The sequence below is a fragment of the Andrena cerasifolii genome, chromosome 4, assembly GCF_050908995.1.
Source record: "Andrena cerasifolii isolate SP2316 chromosome 4, iyAndCera1_principal, whole genome shotgun sequence".
Taxonomy (NCBI): Eukaryota; Metazoa; Arthropoda; class Insecta; order Hymenoptera; family Andrenidae; genus Andrena; species Andrena cerasifolii.
The window spans coordinates 12,470,485-12,498,162 of NC_135121.1; the positions used below are offsets into that span (position 1 = coordinate 12,470,485).

The 27,678-nt window shown below is 44.5% G+C and overlaps 2 protein-coding genes across 4 annotated transcripts; both read right to left on the reverse strand.

The window, feature by feature from the left end:
* Window positions 1-1,576: 1,576 nt before the first annotated feature.
* Window positions 1,577-25,534, reverse strand: Bruce (BIR repeat containing ubiquitin-conjugating enzyme). Of its 3 annotated transcripts, none has more exons than XM_076811125.1 (51): window positions 25,257-25,534; window positions 23,829-24,148; window positions 23,490-23,734; window positions 23,069-23,408; window positions 21,514-22,999; window positions 21,271-21,445; window positions 20,970-21,188; window positions 20,468-20,888; window positions 20,230-20,383; window positions 19,999-20,149; window positions 19,679-19,903; window positions 19,341-19,595; window positions 18,981-19,254; window positions 18,741-18,902; window positions 18,082-18,387; window positions 17,090-17,383; window positions 16,792-17,006; window positions 16,568-16,724; window positions 16,303-16,494; window positions 15,737-15,951; window positions 15,395-15,648; window positions 15,135-15,316; window positions 14,847-15,019; window positions 14,624-14,768; window positions 14,190-14,349; window positions 13,733-14,099; window positions 13,526-13,649; window positions 13,280-13,444; window positions 13,027-13,190; window positions 12,709-12,952; window positions 12,334-12,634; window positions 12,084-12,259; window positions 11,807-11,996; window positions 11,508-11,735; window positions 10,900-11,427; window positions 10,060-10,330; window positions 9,673-9,932; window positions 9,287-9,569; window positions 8,822-9,207; window positions 8,609-8,749; window positions 8,346-8,523; window positions 8,139-8,284; window positions 7,466-7,708; window positions 7,165-7,383; window positions 6,640-6,861; window positions 5,153-6,490; window positions 4,845-5,065; window positions 4,363-4,602; window positions 4,093-4,281; window positions 3,875-4,009; window positions 1,577-3,786 (listed from the first exon to the last, which is right to left on the reverse strand). In XM_076811125.1, the coding sequence occupies exons 1-51, from the start codon at window positions 25,441-25,443 to the stop codon at window positions 3,517-3,519; spliced, it is 14,136 nt and encodes a 4,711-aa protein (XP_076667240.1). In that variant the 5' UTR covers window positions 25,444-25,534; the 3' UTR covers window positions 1,577-3,516. The 3 variants fall into 3 exon arrangements, with proteins under 3 accessions (XP_076667240.1, XP_076667238.1, XP_076667241.1); XM_076811123.1 differs by having other exon boundaries at window positions 8,597-8,749; XM_076811126.1 differs by lacking the exon at window positions 18,082-18,387 and having other exon boundaries at window positions 8,597-8,749.
* A 662-nt stretch (window positions 25,535-26,196) lies between these two features.
* Mrpl11 (mitochondrial ribosomal protein L11) lies at window positions 26,197-27,451 on the reverse strand. Its single transcript, XM_076811416.1, has 3 exons — window positions 27,218-27,451; window positions 26,587-26,776; window positions 26,197-26,527 (listed from the first exon to the last, which is right to left on the reverse strand). The coding sequence occupies exons 1-3, from the start codon at window positions 27,350-27,352 to the stop codon at window positions 26,265-26,267; spliced, it is 588 nt and encodes a 195-aa protein (XP_076667531.1). The 5' UTR covers window positions 27,353-27,451; the 3' UTR covers window positions 26,197-26,264.
* Between the last annotated feature and the right edge of the window lie 227 nt (window positions 27,452-27,678).

The following is a 27,678-nucleotide window of genomic DNA, read 5'->3' on the forward strand; positions in this document are numbered from 1 at the left end:
ACAGGGTTGTATATAGGCTAAGTAGGTTGCAGCCTAGGGCGGCAAATGTTGGGAACCTTAAATTTTAAGGAGTGGCAAATTTTGGGGGAGCGGCAAATTTTGAGGAGCGATAAATTTTGGGAAGTGGCAAATTTTTATGGGCGGCAAATTTGAAGAGCGACAAATTTTGAGAAGTGGAAAATTTTGGGACGCTCAAATTTTGGGGGAGCGATAAACTTTGGGGAGCGATAAACTTTGAGCGAAAGAAATTGGAAACGTTTAAACTCGGGTGCTTTAGACAACTTTAAAAACAATTCTCTATTTTGTCATCTAGCAAATTAACAATAACTCATAGGTGAGTTATGATATTGAATTAATCTGAAAATTATCTCAGCTCTTTTAATAAAATATTTCATGATATTTCACGGAAAGGGTGGCAGACACTTGTTAGCCTAGGAGTAAGAAATCTCCAAATCAGCCCTTGAGTGGAAGATTGGCCACCCACGTACCTTTGGAAGTCTGCGCCGCTCGTTTTGCTAATCGTTCGATAGGCTTCCAGGACGATAGCGCAGCCCTTACACGCACTGGATCCACGTGACTCAAGTATAATATTCGTGGAGCAGCAGCGAAACAGCAAAAGATTCTCGCGGGGTATCTAAAGGGTGTCACAAACGTCGATTAAGACCGATCTAATTGCTCTGTAATTACAAAGTAATCGTACTCTGAGATATTACCCTGTGAGTTCAGGGCGTGAGGAACCCATTATGCAAGTTATAAAAAACTATATCTCACCCTTAATAATAAAGGAATCCCACCTCCCACATAAACAAAATGTAAATGTATTTCTTTTTTTTGTTGTACTCCGTAAATAAGTAAAAAAAAGTTGCATAGATTTTAGGCTCACAAACTGGGGGCGTCAAACACTTTCTTGCATAAGGGTGCATCCTCGCTCCGGCCCTGCGCCGGTTAAGATTGCACTCACTGATGTATTAGAAGGTATTCCAACGACGATCGAATGAAACGTTTTTCCACGAGACCCCAGCGGAATGCGAGGATGTTAAAGTGCTTTCAATCTTCAGCAGGCGGTGCTTTCGCGGAATTTCTGAAAATTTCATATTCCAAGGGAGATCGGTAACATATGGAAGCTGCGTGAACATACGGCGGAAGATCATTTTCCCGTTCGGGACAGGCCGGCGTAGGTTCCCGTGACAAATCGGCGCGCGAATTCGCCCGAAGACTCCAAATTCTTTTAATTTCGTGCTGCGCAAGCTCGATATAAATTACACCGCGTGCGCCGACGGCAGCGATCCAGCCAAGGCGAGCCTCGTCCAAACACAGGGATGAAATCTCTGCGCGCAGATCATTTTCTATCAGTCGAGAGTGCTGTATCAACCAAAATAAGCAAAATAAACACGCGCTTAGGACAGCAGGAGAATTTTAAAACCTGAATATTAAAATCTAACTTTTGTTAGAAACACTTCTTAGTAAAATTATTACTCAAAATGTGTTAAGCGCCTTAGGGCCTCTAAAGCTCTTGCTCCGGCCTTGACAGTCGATATTGGTGATTACAGTTAATGCGTAGCGATTTACACTCGTGTTGGCGTGGTAATAATCGTTTATTATAAATAACTATTAACACGTTCTCCTGCCACGTACATCGTCTTACGTGTTTTTTTCGCTTTGTTCATTGCTTAGGAATCCATGCAATAGTATACGTTACATCGGAGCATTTATCGAGTTACTTCGGAATTACAAACATTTACTTGTAATGCGGTATAGTTATTCGTGTGACGATTATTTACAGAGAGAACGATATCATCCGATACTGGCGGCGCAATTCAACCAGCGTAATTTTACAGCTAACCGTAATTATTCGCTGACAGAGAAGGGTGGGGGGTGGGGGGGTTCAATGCTAATCGTACGATCCCGAGAATCCAAGTCCGGGTGCTGAAGAGGATCGTCGGTGTCTTCGTTCAATGCCGTCCTCGGTCTCGCTTCTTCTTTTTTTTTGTCATTTTGTTTTATTTAATTACCATATCAAATGCAAAGGTGCCTCGGACAATTCGAATGCCCGGAACCGGTTTGCTCTCTTGTCTACGATAATGTGTATCGGGTCGAGTACAATCCGCCTCCTTTCCCTTTGCCGTCGCTTTCGATCGGCGCTCTTCGAGTCGATAAAAAGAAAAAAAGAAATGGGAAAGGACAAAAATAAAACGAAAAAGAAAATGCTTCGAGAAGAGAACAAACAGAAATGTATGTAGTCGCTGGTAACGAGGGTCGTTAAGTTGATTACGTTAAAATGGTCTGCTTGGTAAAAACGGTCCGTTCTTCCGATGTGTTCGCCGAAAAAAAAAAAAGGAGAAATATGGTTCAGCGTTGAAAAGATATATATATATGCGATCGATTCCGAGCCGACCGCGTCCTAGCGTTGTCTTTCGTAAAAAATACAACACGGAATCGTGATCGACGCCGTTGCGAGATAATTATTATGAAAGTCACGCCGCGCGCGTGCTAACTGCCGTCGTGCGTTTGTAGGGCAACCTCCGCGTCTCGTTCTCTGTACTCGCGCGAGTCGGGCGCAATGCGACGACGAGCTGAACGACCGAGACGACTTCCCCGCGGCGAATCGGGTGAACGTAATTGACAGGGGAAGGGGGGGGCCGATAACGAAACTGGAACGCCCGACAGCATCGTCCGACTCGTATTGGACTTGCATCGTATCTACGCTCTTTAACCGGTCGCATCTCCGAGTGGTCTCTCATTTGCGTGACATACCAATAAACCGTTACGTCGATCGCGAAACGACAGATTTCGTATCGTCATTACGTGCACAGTCTCGCCTGTTACCGCGGGATCGCCTCGCTCGCTGTAACGCGTGGTCGTTTCAAGTCGGTCGCATTGCGAGTTGGGGTACCGGCTACGTAAACGAGGAACACGTACAATAAATATCGAATAACAGTTGTTACTTATAGCAATACGAAGTAGTAGAATGCAGCGTACATATAGCGTAGCAGTAGCCACAGATAGTACCTACTACGTATGAGTTCGTCACATAGTCATACTGGCTTTTTTCCAATCGCCGTCCCATCCTCTCTCTCTCTCTCTCTCTCTCTCTCTTCCTCTCGCTCTCTATCTCTCCCCAATTCATTCTATCTGTTTTCTCCCTCATTCTTTCTCTCACTTTCATCCGTGCGCATTTGCTCCTCTCATTCCTATCGTCTCTTTCTCTCTCTCCCTTTCTGTCTGTCTCTGTCTCTCCCTCTCTCACTCTCTCCTCTCGATCTTTTTCCCTCTCACAGTACCAGACACGCCACGTTCATTCGCATCCCTCCAATTTTCAGCCTCTTCCATCGATATCGTCGTGCGTACAACCGAAAGTTACCGTAACCTTGCACCCGACAAATCATCTGAAAATTCGAGCGTACTTGTACGTACTAGGATCTCGTTCCGCCCTCGGTCGGTCCGTTACTTGTCCGTCATAACACAAACAATATAGACTTTTCAAAATGTCCAACAATGTCTATTAACATCCTTTAGCTATTCACACACTTTCGAAACCATCTTCTTCATCTCAACGTCCGTGTCGATGTCGTGGTGCACGTGATTGCTGCTGGCACTGGCGTTGTTGATGGAAACGATCGGGTTGCTTATCGGTGTAGAGGTCGAGGTCGGTGGCGTGTTCGGTGTACCCGGGGTCCCGGACAGCTCTATCAGCGAGCCTGGCGACGCGAGTGGTTCTACCAAGTCCTCCAAACCCTCGGGAGTTGGCAGTTTGTTTAACTCTTCTCTCAGTAATCTATAGTGCCTCTGAAAAAGAAAGAGTAAACGGATTCACGGTGGTCGTGCATTTCTCGTTACCTCGTCGCATTCTGGAATCGAATCGAAAGACGCTTACCCTTAAAGCTAAAGAGCTCAGGGAAAGAGTACGGCCAGATGTGCGATCCGACCCGTGCACTTCCATGTCCCTTATCCACCCTTCTAATTGTGCAACGATTTCGTGTCTCTTTATCCAGAAGTGGGTGTGTATTATCTGCGACGGTAAGATCAGACTCGGTAAAGAAATTGTTTAGATACTGGAGGAGGAGTACGAGAACGATTCGGTGTATAAGTTACCTCCTTAAAACAGGGGCACGGGTTGCGAATCTTATCAAGCATCGCCCACTTAGCGGTCGCCTGACAAATGTTCGCGTTGTACTCTTGACTAGATTGAGCTCCGCTCGTCGTGCCCCGTGACCGTTCGTACCCCGGTTCATTGAAGTACGGCTCCGACACCAGGATCAGCGACTGTATCGATACTAACACCTGTTTTCATAAACGAACAGATCTATTAATGTCGCGCCACGGCACGCAAGCCTCTGTTGCCGTTCACTCAACGGTAACTACCTGAAGGAAACTGCTAGTGTGTGCATTCCACTTCTCCTCAGGCCGACCGTGCCAGGTATTCAACACGCTCAGGCAGACTTTGCCGTCGTTGTACAGATTGGGATTGAATCGCACGGTGTGCCGACCCGTCGTCTCCAGGTTTATTAGCATCGGGCTGTTGGGGTAGTCCGGGGGGAAGTACACGTCGAACTCGAAGCAGCCGTTCGCGTACGGTGTTTCTGCTGGCCCTGTTATCAGCACCTGAAGGAACAAAGGCGTGCAAATTTCAGGATTCATATGCACCGACTAGCGGAGAAGAGCCCAAAAACTAGAAATTTAAAAAATTATGAAACTGGGGATATGTGGTTATAATTTTTTTTTTTGCCACCCAAAAAAAGGCGCTTTAAGCTAAAAACCGGCTATTTTCCGACTTTGTGTTATAACTCGCGAACTGTAAGAGATAGAAAAAAAGTTGCAAAAAATTGAAGTAGAGCAAAATGTACCTTCATCACGTCCAGCCTGTCCGCGTCGCATCTAACGAACACGCTACTACTGTACGACAAAGGCAACGCCGTGGACAACGTGACGGCTTCTTGCGCCAACCTCTTCACCCTGGTGGGGTGGCTCCTCTCCCCTGCAGCCCTCATGTTCGACTCGAAGTGGTACGAGACGACGAATTTGTACCCACCGACCTCTGGGTTCTCGGTGATCATTTCGTATGTATCTACAATCGCGCGCAAACAATCGTTTACAATCTATAAACACTGGTAAAAAAAACAAAAACAAGAGGGCGGATTTATAATCCTCTCACCGAATTGCAGATTCTTCATGACTTCCAAGTATCGTTGCTCGATCGAGCGCAGAGGAAGCTCCGGTCCCGCTGGGCTAGGGCCAGGCAGGTCCTCCTCGATCCCCGACAATCTCAAGGTGGCATTTTGTACTATAGTAGCGCTCTCTTGAATATCAGGGATCAGCGTTGCTAAGCCCTCGTCCTGCTCGGTGTCGTCCGGATACTTGAACAGAGCCTTCGACTTGTTTCCCCTGGTGCGGTTTATCTTGTGAGCGTACGTGTCCACGCAGACCCTCATACTCGACAGGAGGGAGACGACAGACGATTCTCCAGACTTTCCTCCTCGCGGTAGTAGCAGAGGAGCCAGCTGTGTCGACAGAGCCATAGCTCGGAGCAGTTGCAGCACGGCGCGATACAGAGGTATATGCCTCGCCATGTCCAGCACCGAGTCGTTCGTCAGATACGAAGACAAGGCCGGCAGGAGCCACGAGCGAGCTAACAGATCCGGGAAAGGAGCTGGGAGTTCCCTTTGCGTTTGCCCACCAGACCCGATATAGCTCGCCAGGACCTGCAATAATACTGTAACGTGCTCCTCCTCGGACCTCTGCCGCAACAGCGCCTGCTCGACGTTCCAAGACTGTTGAGTGGAACCTGTGCCGAACCCTGTACCCTTTGCCCAATACAGGTGCGAGTTGTCGTTGCTGTGGCCAGCGACTCCTTGACCGCCAACCACTTTCTGCTCGGAGCTGTCGCTCGGGCTGGTCTGGTGGGTGAATATAGCCAGGCAGTTGAGCAGGAGAAGCATGGCGCCCACCTCGATGGTCGTCTTACGAAGAAGCAGACCGTCGTCGGTGGTCGGTGGTGTGGCGTCCAGCAACTGCTTCAGGACTTGGAACGGTAGAGTCGGCAGCGACGCAGCCAAAGGAGACGTTAACACGTCCCCGCCTTCGCCGTCGTCAGACACTCCCAAGGCGAGACGCAGCAGACACTGCGCCCGTTTCCTGTCTCTTAGCAACACCTCCGCGTAGCCGGGAAGCCTGAGGAACAGACCAAACGCGGCGAGGGAGTGCGGCGGTACGTAGGGAGCCGGAGACGAAGCTCGTGGGGAAGAACTTGTGCCACCCTCTTCCACCACCTCGTACATGTCATCGCTGTCCTCTAACTTCACCCAGTCCGAGTACGTTTGCTCTGGTGACGGAGACTTATCCGCCACTGGCGGCGGTCTTCTGGAGTCTGGATAAACTAGTGGCAGGTGCCGCGCCAGCACCGCTAAACCGCCACCGGCGCTGAACACACCTAAGGAGCTCTCTATGCTCCTGTAACTCAGCAACTCGCTGTCGCTTTGCCTCGTCAGATCCTCTGAAAGATGAAGCGAGTTATAGCCTCGAAGAGTGGGCATGTCGCGGACAGAGTTGGGGATTAATAATTTTAAACAATAATTTTTTATTCGAATAATGCCGAACTTTGGTCGTAGGACGTAGGTGATTCGGTATTATCGGGTGGAGTACCTTTCGAATCTTTGTTACGCTGACGCAATATGAGGTGCAGACAGGGCTCGGACAACGATATTCCGCTGTCCTCGGCGATGGCTAAGAGCTGAGCAATGGTCAGTTGTGGCGGCAACGGGGCGTTCGGGCGCGACGAATGTATCAGATACTGCTGATTGGTGGAAGTGCTGGGGTTCGGTTGTACAGTGGTGCTCGGTGGTTGGCTCGAATTCGATGATCCTTCTGTCAATAAACATTTCGGACACATGAATCTACTGTATCAGCGCTACGTAATGTGGCTTGCATAGCAACTTGATGGCTTAGTACACAAATATTGTTAGTCCACCTTTTTTTATATTTGAACTTTTATTTGCAACAAATAGTTCTTGGCAGTTTCTTTATGCCATATAAAAATCACATTTATACCTACTTCATAAATTTGACAAAAATAATATTTTTCTTCGTTGTATGTCCCTAAACGCTAAAAGTGGACATACAATATTTGTGCACTAAGTAAACCATCGAACTGACAGTGGTGTAATTTACCAGAATTTAGTCGTGGCTTCCTTACAGCAGGCCCACGAGCCTGTGACCTATTGGACGCCTCCTTGGCTCTTTTGTCCTTCGCTGTATTTCCAGCAGCTACGCTCAGAGTGTCTACTATGTGAGCCATGCCGGACTCCCAGAGCTCTCTGGAGCGGTTAGTTGCCGACCCAGCTTCATTGCCCTTGTACGTGTTTGGTAGCAGCAGTAGAAGCCAATTACCTGTGTACAGACAGGAAAAGATTACTTTTCCTTTCGTTTAAGTGCTCCAAAATTATCGTGTCGATTTGTCGGGAAAGCTCACCAGACACTTGTTGTAATATATCCGCCACAGTCGACTGCGTGGACATGTACAGTAGCTGATGATAATGACCAAGAGGATGAGCCGGATGCGGAGGCATAGATGGCATACTATAATTGGCTGCCGTGTTTGAAACCTTCATGGGTGCCTCCGAAGTTACGGATACCAACACTTTCTCACCCTCCAGCAACAATTGCAGAATCAATCGCCTCGTGAAACCAGAGATTCCATGCAGATATCGCGTATCTGTTCAACGAATGGAACAAAGCATTGTAGAGAACATGGAGTCTATGAAACGTTGGGAATTAAGGGGTTACACCACTTTGAAAATGGACAAAAAAAATTTCCTTTGAATGATAGTTTATAGTTGCAAAAATACTTTAAACTCGTTTTTCTCGAAATTATAATTTCACAATCGGTGTGCAGCTTAACTTCTACAATTTTCGTTCGATTCGCTTAAAAAATTGAGAGGATCTTTTCAATTTAACGATCTAAAGATATATGTAACGGTTTTGCGACATAGTAAAAACTGACCTTGCTACGGACACTTTTATACTCCATTTTTTTATACTCTTCTTTTTCAAATGTTCACCATTTTCTCAAAAAAAAAAATCTTAAAGACAGCTGCTTTTTTACGCTCCAAAGTGGGGTAACCCGTTAAATCGAAGAGGCTTACTAGAGGTTGTTCGTTGTTGAGAGATCACATCGGTCAATAATTCAGCCAAAAGCTTCTGATTCTCCAGATGACACCAACAACACCTGGATAAAAATTTGATCATGGCACTCTCCAGCGAGGCGTACGACACGCTAGTTTTCAAGCATCTGTAAAGCACAAAAGCATCCTCAGTATCTAAATAATTCGACGGTTGTAAAACAGCCTTACTTCAACGAAGACACGGATGGATTTTCGACAGGTCGATTGCTGAGAAGCGAAAGAAGTGGTAACCAAAACCCACGTCCCTCTTTCCCAAGCCAATCGCGCATTCTCCCCTCGGAGCACACGAGCGTCAGAAATTCCAACACCATTGCTATACTCTCTGGTTCTGTCATGTTTAGGCCACCTACGCAACGATTACCATTATTCCATCTGCAAAGCCTGCAAGACTAACAAATACCCAAAATTTATAAATATACCAAAGTGATTACTCGTCTGTGCGGAAGCTTCTCCAGCTTTATCACTATCCGTTAAACCAACACTTCCCATAGAATTGCTTTGGTAACTGTCCTCCATTGAAGTCCTCCTACTCCGTTGCTGGTGTCGCCTCGCCTCTCCCAAGTTGCAGAAATCTGTGCAAACGGATCTCGTTTTTCAACAAACTGCACTCTGTGTTAATTAGTTACATAAAGGCAACAGCTTACCAATAATCGTTGCCGTCAGCAGAGCAGGGAGCCCTGAGTCGATCAGCTGCTGGATACCAGGCGGGGACCTTGCAGCCGCAGCGACGGTCAGTAGCTGTCCCTCCGTCAAGTTCAATCTCTTGTACTCTGACAGAACGTAACGGCAGTACCATTCCTCGGCAGTGATTTCACTCTTCCTATCGTCCGTTTGTCCGCTCCTTTCCTTGCGGTCGTCGGATATAGACGCAGAGTGATCGGTGGATAAATTGGGCACCAGGATTCTCACTCTTTGCAGGAGCAGAGGGAACAGCGTCGGTCTCACGTAGCAGAACGCGCACAGAGCGGAGTCGATCGCCTGTTTCAGAGCCGAGCCAGTCCCCAGCGTGAGGGTCCACTGGTACAGAGCGCTGTTAAGGTGAATATCTTGCGTTTACAGTTTGCCGGGGACAGAAATGGGATCGAATAACGCCGCGGAAGGTCGCTTACTTGAAAAGCTCATCCGTCAAGAGAGCTTGCAGATCGTAGTTAAGATTCTGCTGTTGATGAGCTTTCCAAATGATGGATGACACGCAATGAATGTACACAGCGGGCGGGCTAATGCTATTGGGGCTACTGCTAGGTCTAGACGTTCCGCTCAGGGCGGATGCTTGAAGCCACGAAAGCATCGCGTTCATACGAGCTTCCGTGCAGGAGTCCTGAATGGAACAGAGCTGTTGAAGCAGTTCAACGACCAGCTGGACAGTCGATGTTTCCTGTGTAGTCACTGCGCCTACAAAATGCGTTAATGAGGTAGATTATTAGTTACTCGGGCACTAAGAAGTGTACGCGCCTCTCGGACGAAGAAGGAATGATCCCAGGGAGAAAAGCGATACCTTGGAAGAAAGGAGTGGACCTGTTGTTCAGTAAGAGACCAATCAGGCGAAGTCCAAGCTCTCGAGAGTGCAAGCCCAGTTGTAATAGAACCCTCTCTAGATTGGGAGTAAAAAGAGACGGTGCTGGGAGTAACAGTAGGTTACAGCATGCCTCAACCAGTCCTTCGACCGAAGCCGCAGAATTAAGCACCTTAACAGCGAGATTGCTGTTCAACGTGCTCACGGACAGACACTGATGCAGCAATCGCAACCAACCCAAGCTGGACAGATACGTTACAAATAAACATCTTTCAATACGCCTGTTTCTCGGTACAGTGAGCACGGGATAGAGATCGTTCAAGATCCCGTCGATCCCGTCGTACCCTTGGTATCAGCAAACGGAATTACCTCGTCTTCGTCAGTTGTTCTTCGTCTATCGTGTCGTGGCTCGTTTTTATTTCACCGAAGGCTGTCGTACCCAACAGCTTGATCTGACTTAGGCTTATGTTCGTCGAATCGCGCGGTTTGTACAATCGTACGAGCACAGTGGTCGCCACCTCTGGTTGAGGTAAGGTGATTCGTATGAACGTCAAACCCGCGGTCGGCATCGGTGGGCATACGGGTGTCAAGTGGCTGTTACGGTCCCTCGAAACTTCGATGGCTACAGCTGACGGACACGCTATGGACGCGGAAAGTATATTAACGTATAGAACACATTAATTGCATACTGTCACTAATAAGGAATATTCGCTTGCCCGAGCACTCCGTTTCTTTTTAAACTGTGCAGGTTTCTAGAGGACCTCAATAGAAGTATCAGGCAATTTTTCGTTTGTGCCTGTTTTCGGTTCTTCAGAGTGAAAACACCCCTTAAAGTTTAATGTGTGATTTCCTACTTTCCTGTATATCTTGAAAACTGTAGTAGATATAGAAAAATTATTAGAATGAACACTTAACGGCTTTTTATACTCTATAAAACTATGCCATCGAATTGTTTAAAAATTGTAGTTTAAATAAAAAATCGTTCATCATTCCATATTTTAAAGAATTCGATTGCATAACTTTATAGAGCGTAAAAAGCTGTTAAGTTTCCATTGTAATTTTCATTCGACTACACTTTTCAAGATATACAGGAAAGTAGGAAATCACACATTAACCTTTAAGGGTGATTCTCACCCTGAGGAACTGAAAACGGGCATTTCTGCACAGATTCAAAAAAATACCTTATAAGATAATATTAATTTGCCTTACTCGCTAGGGACGTGAGATGCGGTTGCAGCTCGATCTTTCTCAGCAATATAGCGCAAGGCCAAGTGATCGTGAGATCGACCCAAGCTTCGTCAGGATAACAATGGTACACCCACGCGGCGGTTCTTGCTCGCTTATGAGGGGTGGCGTGCTGTATGAGAACATCTGCCGGCTGTGCTGTTGGATTCAACCAAGATATCGTGCCCAGAGGAGCGAAATTCTGTAATCCGTCTTCGTAGGTCTCTAGCGTGTTCACAGACTTCTTGCTGGTCGTGGAATCCGCTAGTACTACGTTAGGGGTATTCGAAAGATGCTCCATCACTAACGCGATCACACCAGGTGAAGTGGAGTTACTGTTACCACCGGAGCTGCTCGACTTTACTAAGTTCTCGCAGAGCACTTTCACGCCACCCATCGCCGTGAACATTGCTAACGACACTTCGTTGTCTAGAACCCTTAAGATATACCAGAGAAGAGGTTCGGATAGTTGCATGACACCCAGTTGACGATCCAGTTCTCTCTGTCCAGACGCTGAAAAGTACAGGAAATATATATATTTAAAACAGCTCCTACTATTTTCACGCGAACGTTTCTAAGATAATGATTCTTACAGGAAGAGAGATACTGGTAAAGCGGATTGAGAACCAAAGTACGATTGCTCGCTTTCTTAGTGAGGGTAGTCAAGAGTTGGAACGTAGCGTCCGGTATCGAAGCTGGATCGCCCAGTTCAGTCGCTGTTCCTGCTCCAGCGCTATCACCCAGAAGCATGGCAAGGGACGATCCCGTGCTGTGCCCAAGAGCTCCCAATAAGCGCATCATGGTAGGCTCGTGCTGCAGCACTAAAATATAAACAAGTGTGGCAGTTAATATTCGGTTCGGACATAGAAAGATCATGCATTTCTATACTTACCAGTGTTTGCAACACACCGTGTACGAGGCTTACTAGATCTGGACTGTTGCATGCGCGAGGAGGACTGCTGCTCCGCCACTTTACTCTCGTCGGTCTGCGAAATGTTCATTTTCATTTGAGGACCGCTAATGTCGCTCATTGTCTCAGAATGATCCATTCGCATCGTACTGTCGGAGCGACACAAGCAACTCTATGAATAAAAAGGAGCGAGGTATAGACGTATGTTACAAAAATGGCTCGTTCGACGCGGAACGCTTTAAACAACGATGGTACGTACATTGGCCAGAGGAGTTTGAATGAGTCGACACACTAGTTTGATAAGCGCTACGACCAGGGTATCCCAAGAAGCGGGACGATCTTGTCTCGTGTCCCCACCCAACACGCAAGCGAACAAACCACCGAATCCACCGGATGGATTCGCTAAATCGACGGTGCCGCCACACTGTGCTCCGGCTGTTACATAAAGAAACAATTTGTGAAACTTGTGCATGGATATTCGCGGAGCTTCAGGTATCTCGAATAATTACCTCCAGATCCCCTAACGTAAGTGAAAACCAAGACTCCAACGCATTCCGTTACGCTCATCGCAGTCTCCAAATCAGTATTGGTGAATTTCAAATACGTTAATAGCGTGATAAACTTGTGCTGCACGTCTAAAGGTCCTCTTCTCGCGGAGAGCGCACCGCCGGGTTGCACTAACTGGTATACCACCCACAGCAGCACGTCTTTCCACGCATTCCCTAATGAGCTGCCGGGCTTATATACGCCGGTTCTGATCTCCAATCGAATTAGGAAATCTCGCAGCGCTTCGCACACCGTGAGTCCAGCCTGAAAATCACGTATCAGCATGTTGAACCGTGTCACAGATTAATTTAGAAAAGTGTATCTGGAAGGACTTATACCATAATGTATTGTTTATCCATGGCGTTAACGTTTAACCCGCTACCAGAGAGTAGACGCAAGAGCATTGGTCCTATATTACGGTCCTTTACAATGCACCCAGCCATTCCGCCTAAGAGGCCTAGACCATCCAGAGACTGCCTGCTGTTCGTAGCTTCCGCAGCGTCAGTTTGTAACGGTTGGTTACTTGCAAGAGCCAGACACCGGAGTGCGAGGCACCAAGCTCGTAGCGACACCCCTGGATGCCTGGAAATTAATTTCTTTGTTTATTGATTCCTCCCCTTCCATCGATGACGCAGGCGAATTGTACATATGCATACCAGGACAGTGCAGAGATGAGATTCGAAATAGTTGTAGCGCTCAATGGTATAACAGGTATCACTGAGGGATTGTAGTGATACGTGGAGGTAGATTGCGCCGAAGAGGCATCCACGTTCAACGTCAACCATAGCTGGAGAACCAGTTCCAGGTTCGTTCCCGCGCTCTAAAAAAGCACATGATATTTTATGTGCACTGCGAAATAATGAGAAGTCCCGGAAATGCAATCTTGTTTGCCAGATTAGTTTAATTCACCTGCAGATATATGTCTGTGAAGATTTGGTCGAAACATCTGGTCAGCATTAATAAGCTAGAAGATGTCGTGTCGGAGGAGTTCCAAACATCCTGATTCCTATCGTTCCAACCGGAGTCAACCTTGCTCGACGACGGCTGGGAGCATCGGCTAGATTCCGCTGGTACCTGTCGCAAGGCGGTAGAGATTTAACAGGTGACAGAGTACGCGTAAGCTCGGAATAAAAGGAACCAATATTGTTAACTCACGTGTATCGTGGCATTTATACTCTGAGGTAAGTTGTACATGCCCAGGGTGGACAAGACTCTCAATGACGTCTCTGTTCCCATTTCCAATCCGTATTCTAATCTCGCGTCCATCGCTAAAGAAATACTGTAAGAATGCTCAATTAGTTCGGTGTTTCTTAGAATTGAATAGCTTCCAAAAAGCTTTCGTATATATTCTACAACATCTACCCAGAACTGGACATCATCTTAGACATCGGATTGCCCTTCTTCAGCATGTTCCTGCCGCGCTCTAAAATATCATCCAAGAAATCTTCGAGCTCGCTGTCGTCGGACTCCAGAAGAGAAGGCAAGAATCCATTAGAATTTGACGTTGAAGTGGCTGCCGACGCCACTATGCTGCTGTCTTGGGCATCCTCTTCCCCCTCGCCCTCTGCGAATCCCTCGTCGTTGCCAAGAGTAACCGCGGCGCTGCTTGTCCCGGCAACCACACCGGAAGACTCATCCTCCGCCGTTGCACTTTTCTCCGAAGCTATGGTCTCGTAACTCTCCTCCGAGGAGCTTCCCTCGTGGCTGGTTTTGGGGAACAACTTACCGCCTGCGGATGATTGATACAGAGTTAAAACAGGATGTATGCGACGGCAGGAGGTGCCAGAATCATCTACACGGTGAAGAAAGTTTACTGTACCTTCTAGCAAGTCCTGCAACAAGCAGGAGACAGCGTGCGAGGACCACGCGGCGTCAGACGTACCAGTCGCCAGTCTGACTAATTTTAACAGCTGTTCTTCACTCATAAGCTCGCACAAGCTAATTGCGGGACGTGTAGATATCACTAGCCTAGCCACTACCTATATGGCAAATAATTCAACAGTTCAACGAGTTGCCTTGTGGAAAGCATGGACGGTACACAACCATACCTTTTAGTCGCGAAACATTTCTACAAGCTAGTATGGTTTCAATCGTAAAGTGATAACGTGCCACTAAGCGTTAATACATATCCAAGAGATACCGACAAACTAATCATCGTAATTCATAAATATCTTGTAAGATGAAGTATACGTTGCACTTTACGACGAAAAGAACGAGGATCGAGAGAGTTACCGTGGTACGGTGTTTATTTACCTTGCAGGCTAACAGGAACATATCTACGTTAGCGGAATTATATAAAATGAGAGCGATAAGCCCGCGGGCCACTGGTAGAACATGTTGGTGCGACAAGTTCGATATATGCTCAATGTCCACATCCATCACTTCTGCCTTACTGGAACTTATGGGACAGAACAGAGACGTTACGAAATGCGAAACGCTGACAAGAGTTGCACGAGTAATTTTATAAGCTACCGACCTCGGGTTCGGCTGCGGCTGGGTACGCGAGCTGTGCGCAATGTGTTGCGCCTCGTTTCGTCGGATACTTAGAGAATCTTTGAAATGCTTGGCCGAATGCTGCTTTAATGTCTTTTTCAAGAAACGCTCGTGCGACTTCACTACCACGTCCGCTTCTATGCCGCCCAAGGAAGCCTGTGACGAGAGATTCATAAATATGCCCGGTATATTTGTTTATAAAGTCGGTTAATACGTTTCAGTATCTACGCTCTTCATTGTTAGAGAATACATATCGGACTTGAGTTCATACCTGCGACGATGTATGTAGCGCTTTCTTCGCCTGCCTCAGATCTTGAACTTGTTGTTTCTGATGCGTTATACGTTTCTGTACTTTCTTACGGTAACTGCAAGAGGCAGGGGATCGATTGGCACTCCCGTACTTCCTATGCATCGCAGATTCTCCTTGTATAAATTCCCAGCGAGACAGCAGACCTTTTAAAGTATCACAATTAATTTTACTCTCAGCTGTTACTGCTTATTTCCTTTTAATACGAAATACGCCGATATTACCTTGCTCTCTAGTTTTCTCACTATTCGCTTCCAAACTGGGCGGCGGAATCGCTATAGTGTCCAAGCACACTGACAAGAAGAGCAGCACCCAGCCGATAAGAGTCACATCCAAGCGGTTCGTGCTAGAAGTTTGAGCGTTCGACAACGGTGCCAATAATTTGCCTAACGTACGAACCATCGCGTCTATCATCGAAGATCTATTGACACCAGCAATCAGTGATTTACGTCCCAGAAATGTTAGCAAAATGAACACTCTAAAAATTAAGAATGGGATGGTGATTCTTCTGGTACATACTTAAAACTGTACCGATCTTACTTCGCTTGAAATATTCAGTGTTATACCTATCTTGAGGAAATATGTGCGTGGACGACGACGAATAAAGATTGATCAAAGTATTAGACAGGAAATTACCCCACCATGGTTGGTGGCCAGCCATACGTGCTAAAAGTGCAACAGCGTACAGCTGTAAACGCGGTGCTGGCGTGACCACGCAAATCGAGTGGAACAACTTTTCACAAACGGCTGGTGTGAAGACATCGCAAATCGTTACAGGGATCTAGAGAAATGTAAAGCACGCCCTGAAGAATTGTGATGCACATCTGACACTTGGTTAAGGGGTTCTACGTTGCTCGGCCAAAAAATTAAGCTACTATTAAAGATTTTTTTCTCACTAAATATAACATGTAATCAAAACTTCAGATAAACCTGAGCCGGCGAATCGCCTGCGCCACGAACATACCTCTTTTTGATGATTAAAAAAATCTTTTTAATTTTTTTGAGTGTAATATAAGAGTAGCTTAATAAATTCCCAAAAGATTTCTTTCATTATACGTTGTATTTATTGAGAGAAAAAAATCTTTAAAATTAGAATAGCCCCTTAAGAGAGAAATAAATATAAAATACGTACGCTTGACACGGGGCCGATTTCGTAAACTGTGAATAAAAGAATGTCGAGCAAGGTCTCCCCGAGGACTCGCAATTTATCGCTAGGTACGTTCGCCAAAGTCATCGTCGGTATGTTTTGAGAACCTTTCCACGACTCCAAACGTCTCCACACACCGCGCACAACATTCAATTGATGTTGGAACATTATACACTCCTGTAACAAACAGCGTATTCATTTTCCATAGTGATGCTACTGAAATACTATCTACAAATTCAGCTCAACATACCTGGTAGATAGCTAATATTTTTGCTGACGGTTGCTCCCTAGTTTCATTCTGTATTTTATTATAGCAGAGGTAATACTGCATGTGCATCACGTTAGTAGTTTCTGAACACAATAGTGGATCCAGTAGGCTCTTCAATCGTTCAGTAGCTAAGCTAAATCTGAAACAATAGTGGCGCGTTAACAATGAGCGCGCAGGTTCAGCAAAAATTATCCTGCGACGGATACCTGCACTGAACATCCTCCGCCAGAGCTGACAAGATATTGCACTGTGTATCGATGGTGGCTCGTACAGTAGGATCCGAGGTATTATCAAAAATCGGAGAGGCGTTATTCAATTCTGAATAATCCTCTCCTGGCAACACCACCATGTGGCCATAGAATTTTCCTAATGGCATCTTGCATATAGTCGGGGACATTCCGTACCGACCTATCACTGTAATCTAGGTACAATACAGTAATTCGTTATTACCGTCAAAGGTACTTGTTACGTAATACGGGTAAGGACGTATGTATCGTTGCACACCTTCAGATATCTACAGACAGGCGGTGGTTGAAGATCGTTCACTAATAATGGTTTGCTTCCGATATCGCCAGCCACTATGAGACGCGTGCCGTCGAACTCGCTCGTGGTCCATATGTCTACGGTTAACGATGCCAAGTCGCTGCAGCAAGGAATCATCAAGTCCGTAAGTAATATGGGTGAGCCGAAATCGAGGATGATGAAGCGACGTGCACCAGAATGCATCCGATCCACCACCAACACCTGCTGAGGTGGCCAGCACAGTAGTCTCCCCCACGGAAACGTGATATCTTCTCGCTGTAACGTACACAAGTAACACTTATCAACCCTCTTGCAGATCTTCGATACAACTAACAAGTGTCTACATCACTGCTACTTTATCATAAAACGGATCATAGTAATCTGAAGAGATTGCCTTCGTCCGGTCATTGTTAAACTGTTACCTAAAGTATCACAATAGAGTAAAGGAATACGTGTGTCACGCTTTTACGTTAAAAGCATTAAACAAAAGGACGATCTACCTTGGTTTCGTTAAATGAAATCAACAAAGCCAGTGTACGAAAGGAAATGAGAAACAGTGCTCCACTTGCAAACTTAAAACAGTGGAGATGAATAAACGCAGCTCTTAATTCGAAATGAATTCGGCGCAGTAGAAATCCTGACTCCGTGGGTAATCGAATTACTGTCCCTCCGTCGCGCCTGCGATTCACAGATCTCGTAGATGAAATTTGTGCGATACGTGTGATACGGACGAAAAATAACGACACCAAATATCGAGTATATGGTATGAAAGTGTTCCAAAGGCTGCCATGCAAGTTGCATCTCGTGTATCTAGCTGTGTGCCCGGCGACAGTAACGAAATCATATAAACTCAGTTATAAACAGCATATTAATAAAGCTATAAAAATCCATATTAAAAGGCAGGAAATCGCGCGAACTGAGAAACAGATAGAAAAAAAAAGGAACGGTGCAACTTCTCATCTATGTAGGTCTACCTTTTTAGGATTGCTGTCTTCAACTTTGTTTACAGTAGTACCGATACTTTGTACAGACGACTTTTCTTTCATTACAGTAGAACTTAATATATGCGAATTAGGCATGTCGTTTTGCGTATTATGCCATGTCTGATTGTTGGCAGACATGTCGTTAGCTTCGTCACAGTCTGATTGATCATCAGGTGTGAATATCAGTTGCGGAGTTGGCTTCTTTAATGCTCTTCCTGTACACAGACTAAGCAGATCGCTTAATATAGGTGTCGACTTAGCCTGAACATCTGGTCCTACCGATCCAGCATCCAAGTTCTACAATGTACAATGATTTCTATATGGATTGTGTTACTTCCATTCGAAAGAACATCTATACCATATGTGTCCTACTGTACAACTCTAAACAATCGTAACAGCTTCCAACTGTTTCGTCGATTGAAATTAGCAGAAACTGTTCGACTGCCTGCTCTCTACTTTACCGTGGTCGCTTTTAAGTATAAACATTTCTTTCTGCTCGCCAATACGAACACGGTCACTTTACAATATTAGCTTACAGATTAAAAATTTAACGGGAGAAAAAAAAAGTAGAAACAGAAAAGGCGCAAGGAGACCCCTGATGCACTGGTATAAAAAAAAAGATAAAACAGATTGCTCGTGAAAGGACTTACGTAAGTATGGTGAATGGTTTTGATATCAGGTACGCCATTGTTGTTTGTAGTCGTACTATCGTAAAGGGGAGCACCTATATTAGTCGTGCTCATACATGGATCGACTTTCTCCATCTTGGTGCCATCGGAGGCGGAGTGACAAGTAAAGTGAAGAGATTCCACCTGTACCACGCCAACAAATTTTCTTAGTTATCAAGTGCTATACGGATATTATGATGCGTCGGAGTATCTATGCATTACCTCAAGGAGTCCTTTCATATTATGATTAGTACATAAAGCCTTTAATTTGCTAGGCGCCACCAGTTCGCTAGCTGGGTGTGTAGGCAGTGTAAGTAGGTCCCTCAAATCAATAGCATCCTGAGAAAACACAGAACTCGACGAAGCAGTTGGCAGTTCCGCGTGGTCGTTAGATACAGCTGACACGTAGGTAGCAGGTATTGGGCTATATTTCGGGGGCATCGGCGGTTCTAAGTCGAACAGTTCTGTTTCGAATGGAGTATTGTACAATCCGAACCTATCGACACAAAGTTATTCAATTCCATGGTATCTAGCGCGGCTCGTGGCAATATGTATTAATTATGCTGTAAAGCTCGATTGTACCTCGTCGCGAGTAATAAATGATAAGGATTTACTCGATTTGATATTTCAGCGGCTATTTGTTGTATTAGAGTGACACACTGTTGAGCAATGCTGTGATTTCTATCTAGCGGTAATACTCTAGTAATTAGCAACTGTAACCACCGCAATGAGCCAGCCCATTGAACTTCTACGACCGATGGTAACAACGTTACCAAAACAGAAACCAGAGTTTCGTCAAAGGAATGGGATGGAGGATCCTCCAAGTTATAAAAACCACTGCAAGCAATTTACAACGTTAAGAACATCAGGCTCCATTGCTACATTCTTCCGATCTGCTTCGCGTTTAATCGTTAACTCACCTGCTGCAAAGCGTAACTAATTTTATACATTTGTGCGCTATACTCCGACCGGCATGTAAAAGGCAAGTTCTCAGCAAATTTGGTAGTCGTGCTTGCACGGAACGAATCGTTTCCAACTGAAAAGCTTTTATCTCGGCATTATTTTGACAGCTACGCAGCCTCGCTAATCTAACAAAGGCTATCCACACGAGAATATCAAGCGCTAATGACTGTCCATTGGGGGATCTGTAACAGGAACGTCGGTATATATGATGTAGCACAATTCCAGATAAATGTAAGCTTGTAATCACTTCTGGAACGTTTCGGAAAAGTGTTCTTACTTGTCAGACGTCTCCAAACAAGCCACTTTCAATAAATTATCAAAGCAAGCTTTTGATTCCAACATAACGCAACGCTGTAGTCTTTCGTTCGGTATACTGGTAGGGTATACAGTTCTAACAGTAATCGATATTTCGTGTATCCAATCGCAACCTGAAATAACGAGCGATATAAAAAATGAGTCGTAAAGTAAGAATCGTATGATTCGAAGCAATAACAGAAATGATATTTACCAATATAACAATCTAATTTCTTACTGTTTGGACCTTCTACGAATCGCTCAACAATACTACCAGGGATAGCCGGACGCACTGCTGCGACTATCCTCAACTTTTTCGAAGTGGGAGGTTTGTTGTCCGACACGTTTGTTTTCGCTTTCGCAGTTGCCTAAAAGTGGATACATAATATTCCTTTCGTTCGTAGCAAGTTCTAGATTTTTATAGAACGCGTACGTTCATTGGCAACACTCACGTTATCTTTCGTTGGATCGATCAGAGCCTTGATGTGAACAAGAAGCGTCCTGACTTTAGATCGGAACAACTTCGGGCTAGTCAGTGTAACGCAACCGGAACGGTAAGACAGATCCATGCAACGATGCAAATCGATCGGCCCGCATAAAATCTCCGTGTTGTGTTGCCGCTGATACTCCTCTGTCACTACTGGGTTCTCTCCCTTCTGCTCGCTACCTATGTTAAAATCTATTCTTTCGTCCACTGAAGTCAAGGGAGACTTGTGTTTACCAATCCGAATATTTTGCTTCAGCAGAGTAATTTGGATTGTTGGCAGCTCCTGGCAAACAGGATGTAAACTGAACCTCACGTCCACGTGACCGATGTTTCCCGCCGCACTTCGGGGAAGAGTTAACTCGAACACATGCTCATCCCAAGTGGTCCTACATATGAAAGTTACGATGTAGGAAGATAATGAAGAGATAAAACCGAATATACACGTCTCTCGAGGCGTTAACACCTACCATTCGTTATGTAAACGCCAGGTCCGGGTGTGGTGTTGCTCCTCCGATTGATGGAGATGCTGCGGGTGAAGACGTTGCCTTTGAGCTTGCATCATTTCATTCCAACAGGGCGGAACGGTAGCACCGTATGCGGGAGAGTTGTAGTCGAATCGCGTCAGTTCATACAGAAGACGTAAATCCGAGTAAGATAAGTTTAATTTGTGCGCAATCAACTGATCTCTGAATAAAAAGAGAAAGGCGATGTTTTATATGGAAATACTCTAAAAAAAATATTTTTTTATATACTAATCTGTAATCATACTGAAAAACGGATGACGTTGATGTGCTAGGGATTATAGTTGCGTTGGTGTCCTCTTCGGTTGTTATCATGGTAACGTCTGCAACGTCTTCCTTATCCTCCACGGATTCCTCCTCGTCCGTTGTGACGAAAAAGTGAAGCGAGCCGTCGCTCGTGCATGCACACAATCTCTCTGGACCTGAATAAAAATAAATTGTAGATGCGCGTTACTAATAAAGATCTATCCAGCAAATGATATGAACTTACTGTTGCAATAAGCCGCAGAGACGAACTTCTTCCCTTCAACTCTCGCTTGAGTGACAGTTTTCAGTGAGCTCAAATTCAACACTCTAATCACACCGTCTTTGCAAACTAAAGCTACTTGTCCAGCGGGTTCTGATGCACCTGAATTTGTGTTGGAGCTCTTGCCAGAGCTTTCACCAGCTACATTGCATTTATTCTTCTCCTGAAGTGGTAAGAACACGTGCTCGACGGGCGCCTGGTCTGCAGGCAATTCTCGCCTTACTATTGGTTCAGAAGAAATCTTCACTACTTGTCCCGAGAAGTCCAACGCGTACACGAGCAGTATAGCGTTCATATTAGTCGCCTCGTCGTGTATTTCGCCGTTTATTAGTCTACCAGAATGCGCATCGTTGTGGTCCCAATACATGTAACCCTTCTGCGGCAGAAACTCGCTGTCCTCGTCTATGTCCATCTGATTGTTATTTGAACTCGATGAATCCGTGCAGTCCGTCGTCGGGCACATGGCAACGTACAAGTGTCTCCCATCTAACGACGGCCCGATGTAAGTAATTTTAACGTAGTCTGGGGCTTCGATAGGTAAAGTCTTTATAACAACTGGTTCAGTCTTCATTAGTTTCATAATATCCAGACTCTTCTTGTTCACCGTTGTCAGATCGGATGTCGACGCAAAGTGTTCTGGACCATTGATGGGGTTAAAGTTTGCGTCGAACGAGCTCGATGTTGGAGGTACCGTACTGCCAATCGGATTCGAATAGATTCCGTTGGAAGAGGACGCAGTGAGAGCAGTTGCCGGGAAGATACCATCGAAATGTGGGTCGACTACTATGTCCGACTCTATGTCCTCTATCACTGGTACTTCGCACAAAAATTTACTAAGCAAGAATTCCTGACGCTCCCCGTTCGAACTGGCACTGGTCTCCGTTCCGGACAGTGTCTTTTTAGTTTTGGAGTCCTTAGTGTTATCTTCTTTGATCGATTGCGTTGTTGCCGTTTTATGATAGAAATCATAAAGTACTAGATAGTGTAATCTGGATGGTGTGTACCTATCACTGGCTACCTTCATTATATCTAAAGTATCACTGGCAGCACTATTTACACTGTTCATTGCGCGAACAAGAGACGACGAGGGCGTTAAATCCGTCGAGGTAGCCCACACATTCTCTAAAGTCCTTAACTGCGACGGGTTGCTAACTGTTACTGTAACAGCGCACATTACACACGGCCTAATTTTAAAGTCCGACGCCTCTGCCGGCGAAACTGTAGAGTCGGATGCGTTTGCCTCCTTGCTTTGGGATTTGGGAGAACCTACTACAGACAGCGCCGTCACCTGCACTTTGTGAGAAACCGGATGCTTGTAATCGGAAAGAGGATCCGTCTCTGAATTCAATGTCCTTAGGTATGGAGTCAAATTTCTTGTAGAACCGAATTGAATGGATTCTTTGTTGTTTATCTCCTGCTCTATCGGAGCGACGTAAAATGAGACTTCCCTCTGCAAGAATAATTGCGCGTGAGACGATTTCGCATAGACACAATTAATATACGAGACTAAGCGTTTTACCTTCAACTGGTTCGTTACATTCCACACATTTATAAAACCACTACTGGAGGCTGTGGCCACGAGGCCGCTGACGTTCGTAGTGCTAATCACATCTACGGTGTCACCAACCTCGCGCGCGGGAGCAGTAGCAAGGATAACGAATAAAGGAACATTTTGCGTGTACTCCCTTTTGACAAAGGGACACGCCGGGGAATGACGTACGTGCTCTGACCAAGGTTCATCCATTGGTTCCCAACAAACTAAACAGACATTGCAAGTGAAGCACATTATCCTGTCGTCGCCTGCTGCATTCGGGTGATGGTAGAAGCCAGCCTGAGCCATTCGGTCAGGTCTAGCCCACCTGAAAAGCAACACGCGTGTAATGTACCTGCGAAGCTATTTCTTAACGCGGTAACGATAATGTGCATTCGAATTGTTATACTTGTGAGTCATGTGTGGCCATTTTGAGAAGGAGTCTCTTCGTGCTGCTTCGCTACACATTAACGCTCCATCAACAGATCCCCCTTCTAGTGCCATGCCTGGCAATAGGCCATTTAATCGTTGATTGATGGAAGAAGCAATTGGCAATGCTGGGATATATCTGCTTAATCTTTTCAATTCCATTACTAGTCCCGAGCACACAAACTTCAGGGAACCAAGAGGTAATTCGAGGCATACTGTGTTCCACTGTTGCGAATAGAACAGATCAATGCTCGATAAATCAGAGATTCGATAATCCCTTTAGAATTCTTATACACCGCACGCATCCTGCTCAACTTACTTTTTGGGCTTTGATTCCCTTCTTCTGGCTCGCTTCCACTGTAAAAGTTTTACTCGCTAATTCCTGAATTACCTCTTGCACGTGATCTGCGCCTGGTAGCTCTACGCATCGTAGACACTGATACAACAAAGTGGCTTCCGAAAACAGTAACTCTAGCTTTACAAAATCCTGACTTCGTGAAACGGGTGTTTGGAAAATAGTGTCCAAAAGAAGCACACCATTGTAGTCGCTACGTACTCCAATCGCCCTTCCATCCGTATATAGTACCTTATCTATGCCGTTCGATAAATATGTACCTTGAACTTTTCCATTTAACTTGCCTGCGAGGATAAAAAGCATTATTAAATTATAATATCTTTACTTTTCGTTTGCGATCCATCGTTAAAGATAAAACATAACACGAATGTAGCGACACAACTATGATTTTAAAAATTACTAGGTCATTCCGATTGTTTTAACTGTAAAGCAATTGATAACCTTCTGACGTTTATCATTATCTCCCGATAACAAAAAGGAGCGTTAATTTATCCACACGAGTGAAACAAAGTGTGTGGATGAGCAACAACAATGGATGCAATCTGAAGCAAACATTGAAATAATTCTGAGACTTTGACAAATGTTTGGAGACTAAAAACAAATGACTTCAGACCTCGGGTAGCAGAAAGATTCATCGTTACATTATAAAAACACATAAAAGGAGACATCGTTAAAATGATTTCAGAGTTTTCGATGGGACTCGTACGAACAAAGGTAAAGACCACTCAGAGACTAACCCCATAAAATAATTAAGCGTACTCGGAGCTCCTTTTCTTAACGTTTTTAACGTAAGGCTCGTTGGAGGGGGCTGACTTTCCTTCGATCGCTGTTTTCGCGAACCTTCGTCGTATTAACGCATAGTTAATACAGTTATTGTTATTAAAAAATGAATGCTTTTTAAGTTCATCAAGTTTCTTCTATAGCAGAAAGGTGTTAAGGTTTAAAAAGGTTTAAAAGGAAAAACATACAAGCAAGATTCAAACTCTCGACCTTACTATCACCAACTACGAGCCTTAACCACCTTGACCATGATTTGGTTTTACGAAACGGTAATCATTATTGATAATTAGGTGCTGGAGAATCTTTTCTCCTGTTCCTCTCAGCAACTATATAAGATCCATGGGAGAGAAAGTCAATAGGGTTAGTCTGTACACAGTCTCTACTTTTATCGATATGGGTCCGATGAAAAAGTGAGGCACGAATTTGACAACGTCCCCTTGTTAGATCAGGGCAAGTTTAATCAACGCTTGACGTTTTATACACGTACACGACCTTGACCATGAGGCGTGATTGAACTGATGCAAATGGGTGTCGGGGAAAATTTAGGACGGGCCTACCCGCCGAGAACGGGGTGGCATCGTCCGCGAAACGGAGGCACGGAGGAATGCTTACCCGACAGGGAACTCTTTTGCAATATTACTCCTGAGTTGACATCAAATACGTATACTTGCGCAATGCCAGTAGTGATTAGTAACACATTTAGATTAGCATGATAGATTATATTTTTGCACTCGGCGTCCACGTTTAAATAACCGTCTTCTTTCAATAACCACGGATCATCATCAGCCATTTTGCTCATACAGATTACAATTCTCAAAAAATTTGTCTAATGCGCGAACATCACAAAAAACATGGCGTACTCATCACCGCCATCTTTGAGTAGAACGTCAGCAAATCGCTGTGAAGCTGGTTAATAACTGTCAAGCGATTAGTTCGAGAACGATCTATCGATATACCATTTCCCGATCATTTAAAACCACGGAATTTCTTTCGAACGCGGATACGAGACACGCGCTAACAATGGAATGCCGTAAAAGGCATTTTCTACGCGATATAAAGTTGTCCCGTAATATCCGAGATATGTTGAAAGAAAATACTTTCACCCGATAAAGTAAATTAATAATGTTTCAATCTCTTCCCACGAACATTCGCTTATGAGAAAATTAATCTGCAAATTCGCGTGGTACTGTAGATTCCTACTATGTTATAGATTAGGGTTTGTCGGTTTTTAAACACTGGGTTTAAAAACCGTTTTTCTTATAAATTTGTAAAATTCGAAAACCGGTTTTAGGTACTAGAATTAATATTAATTTTTGCATAAATATTAAATGACCTGAAAATTTTTAAACTAAATATAAATATTTTTGTACTGTTTTAATTATTGTCTTTTTGTAAAAACTCGAAAACTGGTTATACCGGTTTTTTGGAATACTGGAATTCGAAAAGCAGTTTTTTTTGCCAAAAGTCTATTATAGACAGTACTTAATTATTAATTTGCAACGAAAAACCAAAAACTGTATAAAATAGGGAAAGGGGACAAAATAGACTCAACTTGTTATAACACCGCTTGCTACTTATATTTAATACATTTGTACAGTATAATTAATTTAAAACGACAGTTCAAGCTGTCCTAAGCATTTTGGCTTCCTTAGTCAATCGCATTTCTTCTAAGATTTGCTCGACGTACTGTTCTCTCTCTTTCCTAAACTCTGCATACTCTTCCGGATCCAATGTCTGTACAACCTTAATTCCACAAGTACGAGCCACGCCGACAAGCATTTTACAAATCTGTTCCAAACTGTGCAACTCTAATGGCGGATCCTGTGCCTTGATACAAGCAATTTCATACAAGTGCTTGAACGTTATCATGCCTCCTTTGTCATCTAAAATGCATGATTAATAGCGCAAAATATTGGACAGTTATATTACATTAGTATCGCACCTTTAGTCATTTGCCCCTTGTGCAGTCCAGCCGCATGTTTCAAGAAATATGTTGCGGGTGGCTGGTGAATTACTAAGTCATAGGTACCGTCCCCCTTTACTTTAACCCTGCAAGGCATGGGTATGCCCTCTTTAATATCCGCTGTTCTGTTATTGAAGTCCTTGCAGAAATTTGCCACGTTAATGTTTCTCTGCAATTAAACATACGAGGCTATTGGAAATGCAGGAGACTTTGGCTCTTTAATTTTGAACATGTACCGCAGTAACGCACGCATTAGGGCGGGCCAAGGGCCCCAGCACCCCCAAAAAAGAAGGGAAAAGGAGATTAATGTAACCACGACTAAAGTAATTCAAGAGCTTTGTAGAAAGATAAGAAAATTGGATTGTATTCCTTAAATAAATTTTTATAATCACCTAATGAATTTCATTGAATTTGCATTGAAAATATTTTTATCCGTTCGACTCAGCTCCCCCAAGATCAAATCCTGGGTGCGCCACTGATGTACCATGTACGATTTATCGACAATATTACTATTTACAAGTTTGTGGAAACGCGACGTTGATTAAAATATAACGTGTATTTTATTGCAAAATGTACATTTGTTTCACAGGTAGTAGGAGACTTTCTTAACCTGTCCAAGTTGCGATCCAAGCGGCGGTTTAGCATTTGCCAATCCTGCAGGAATTATTACCCGCAATCGTGACGAATGATCTACCTTCTGCACCACCTTCTTCATCATTTTCCCTTTCGCGACTATCTTCGACATTTTAATAAGCTTTTATAAAGAAATTTCTAACTTCTAATTATTTCAAATGCAACTTAAGTTGCTTAAGTTTGCACACAATGGAAAAATCTTATGCCTTCTACACACAAAAACTGGGCAGTGAAATAACAACATGCTGCACGCACATGAGAAGTTGCAGTGCATTAGAAATACGCCGCAAGGTTAGTTACATTTCCGGGGTGACCAAGCTTGAAAATTATTACACTATCCAGCAGTGTAAACAGTCTTATCAACCCTATGGATTTTTCCGTAGATCTAAGGATTTTTTACCTTAAGTACGGATCTTCTTTGCATGTGAACTTTTTTAA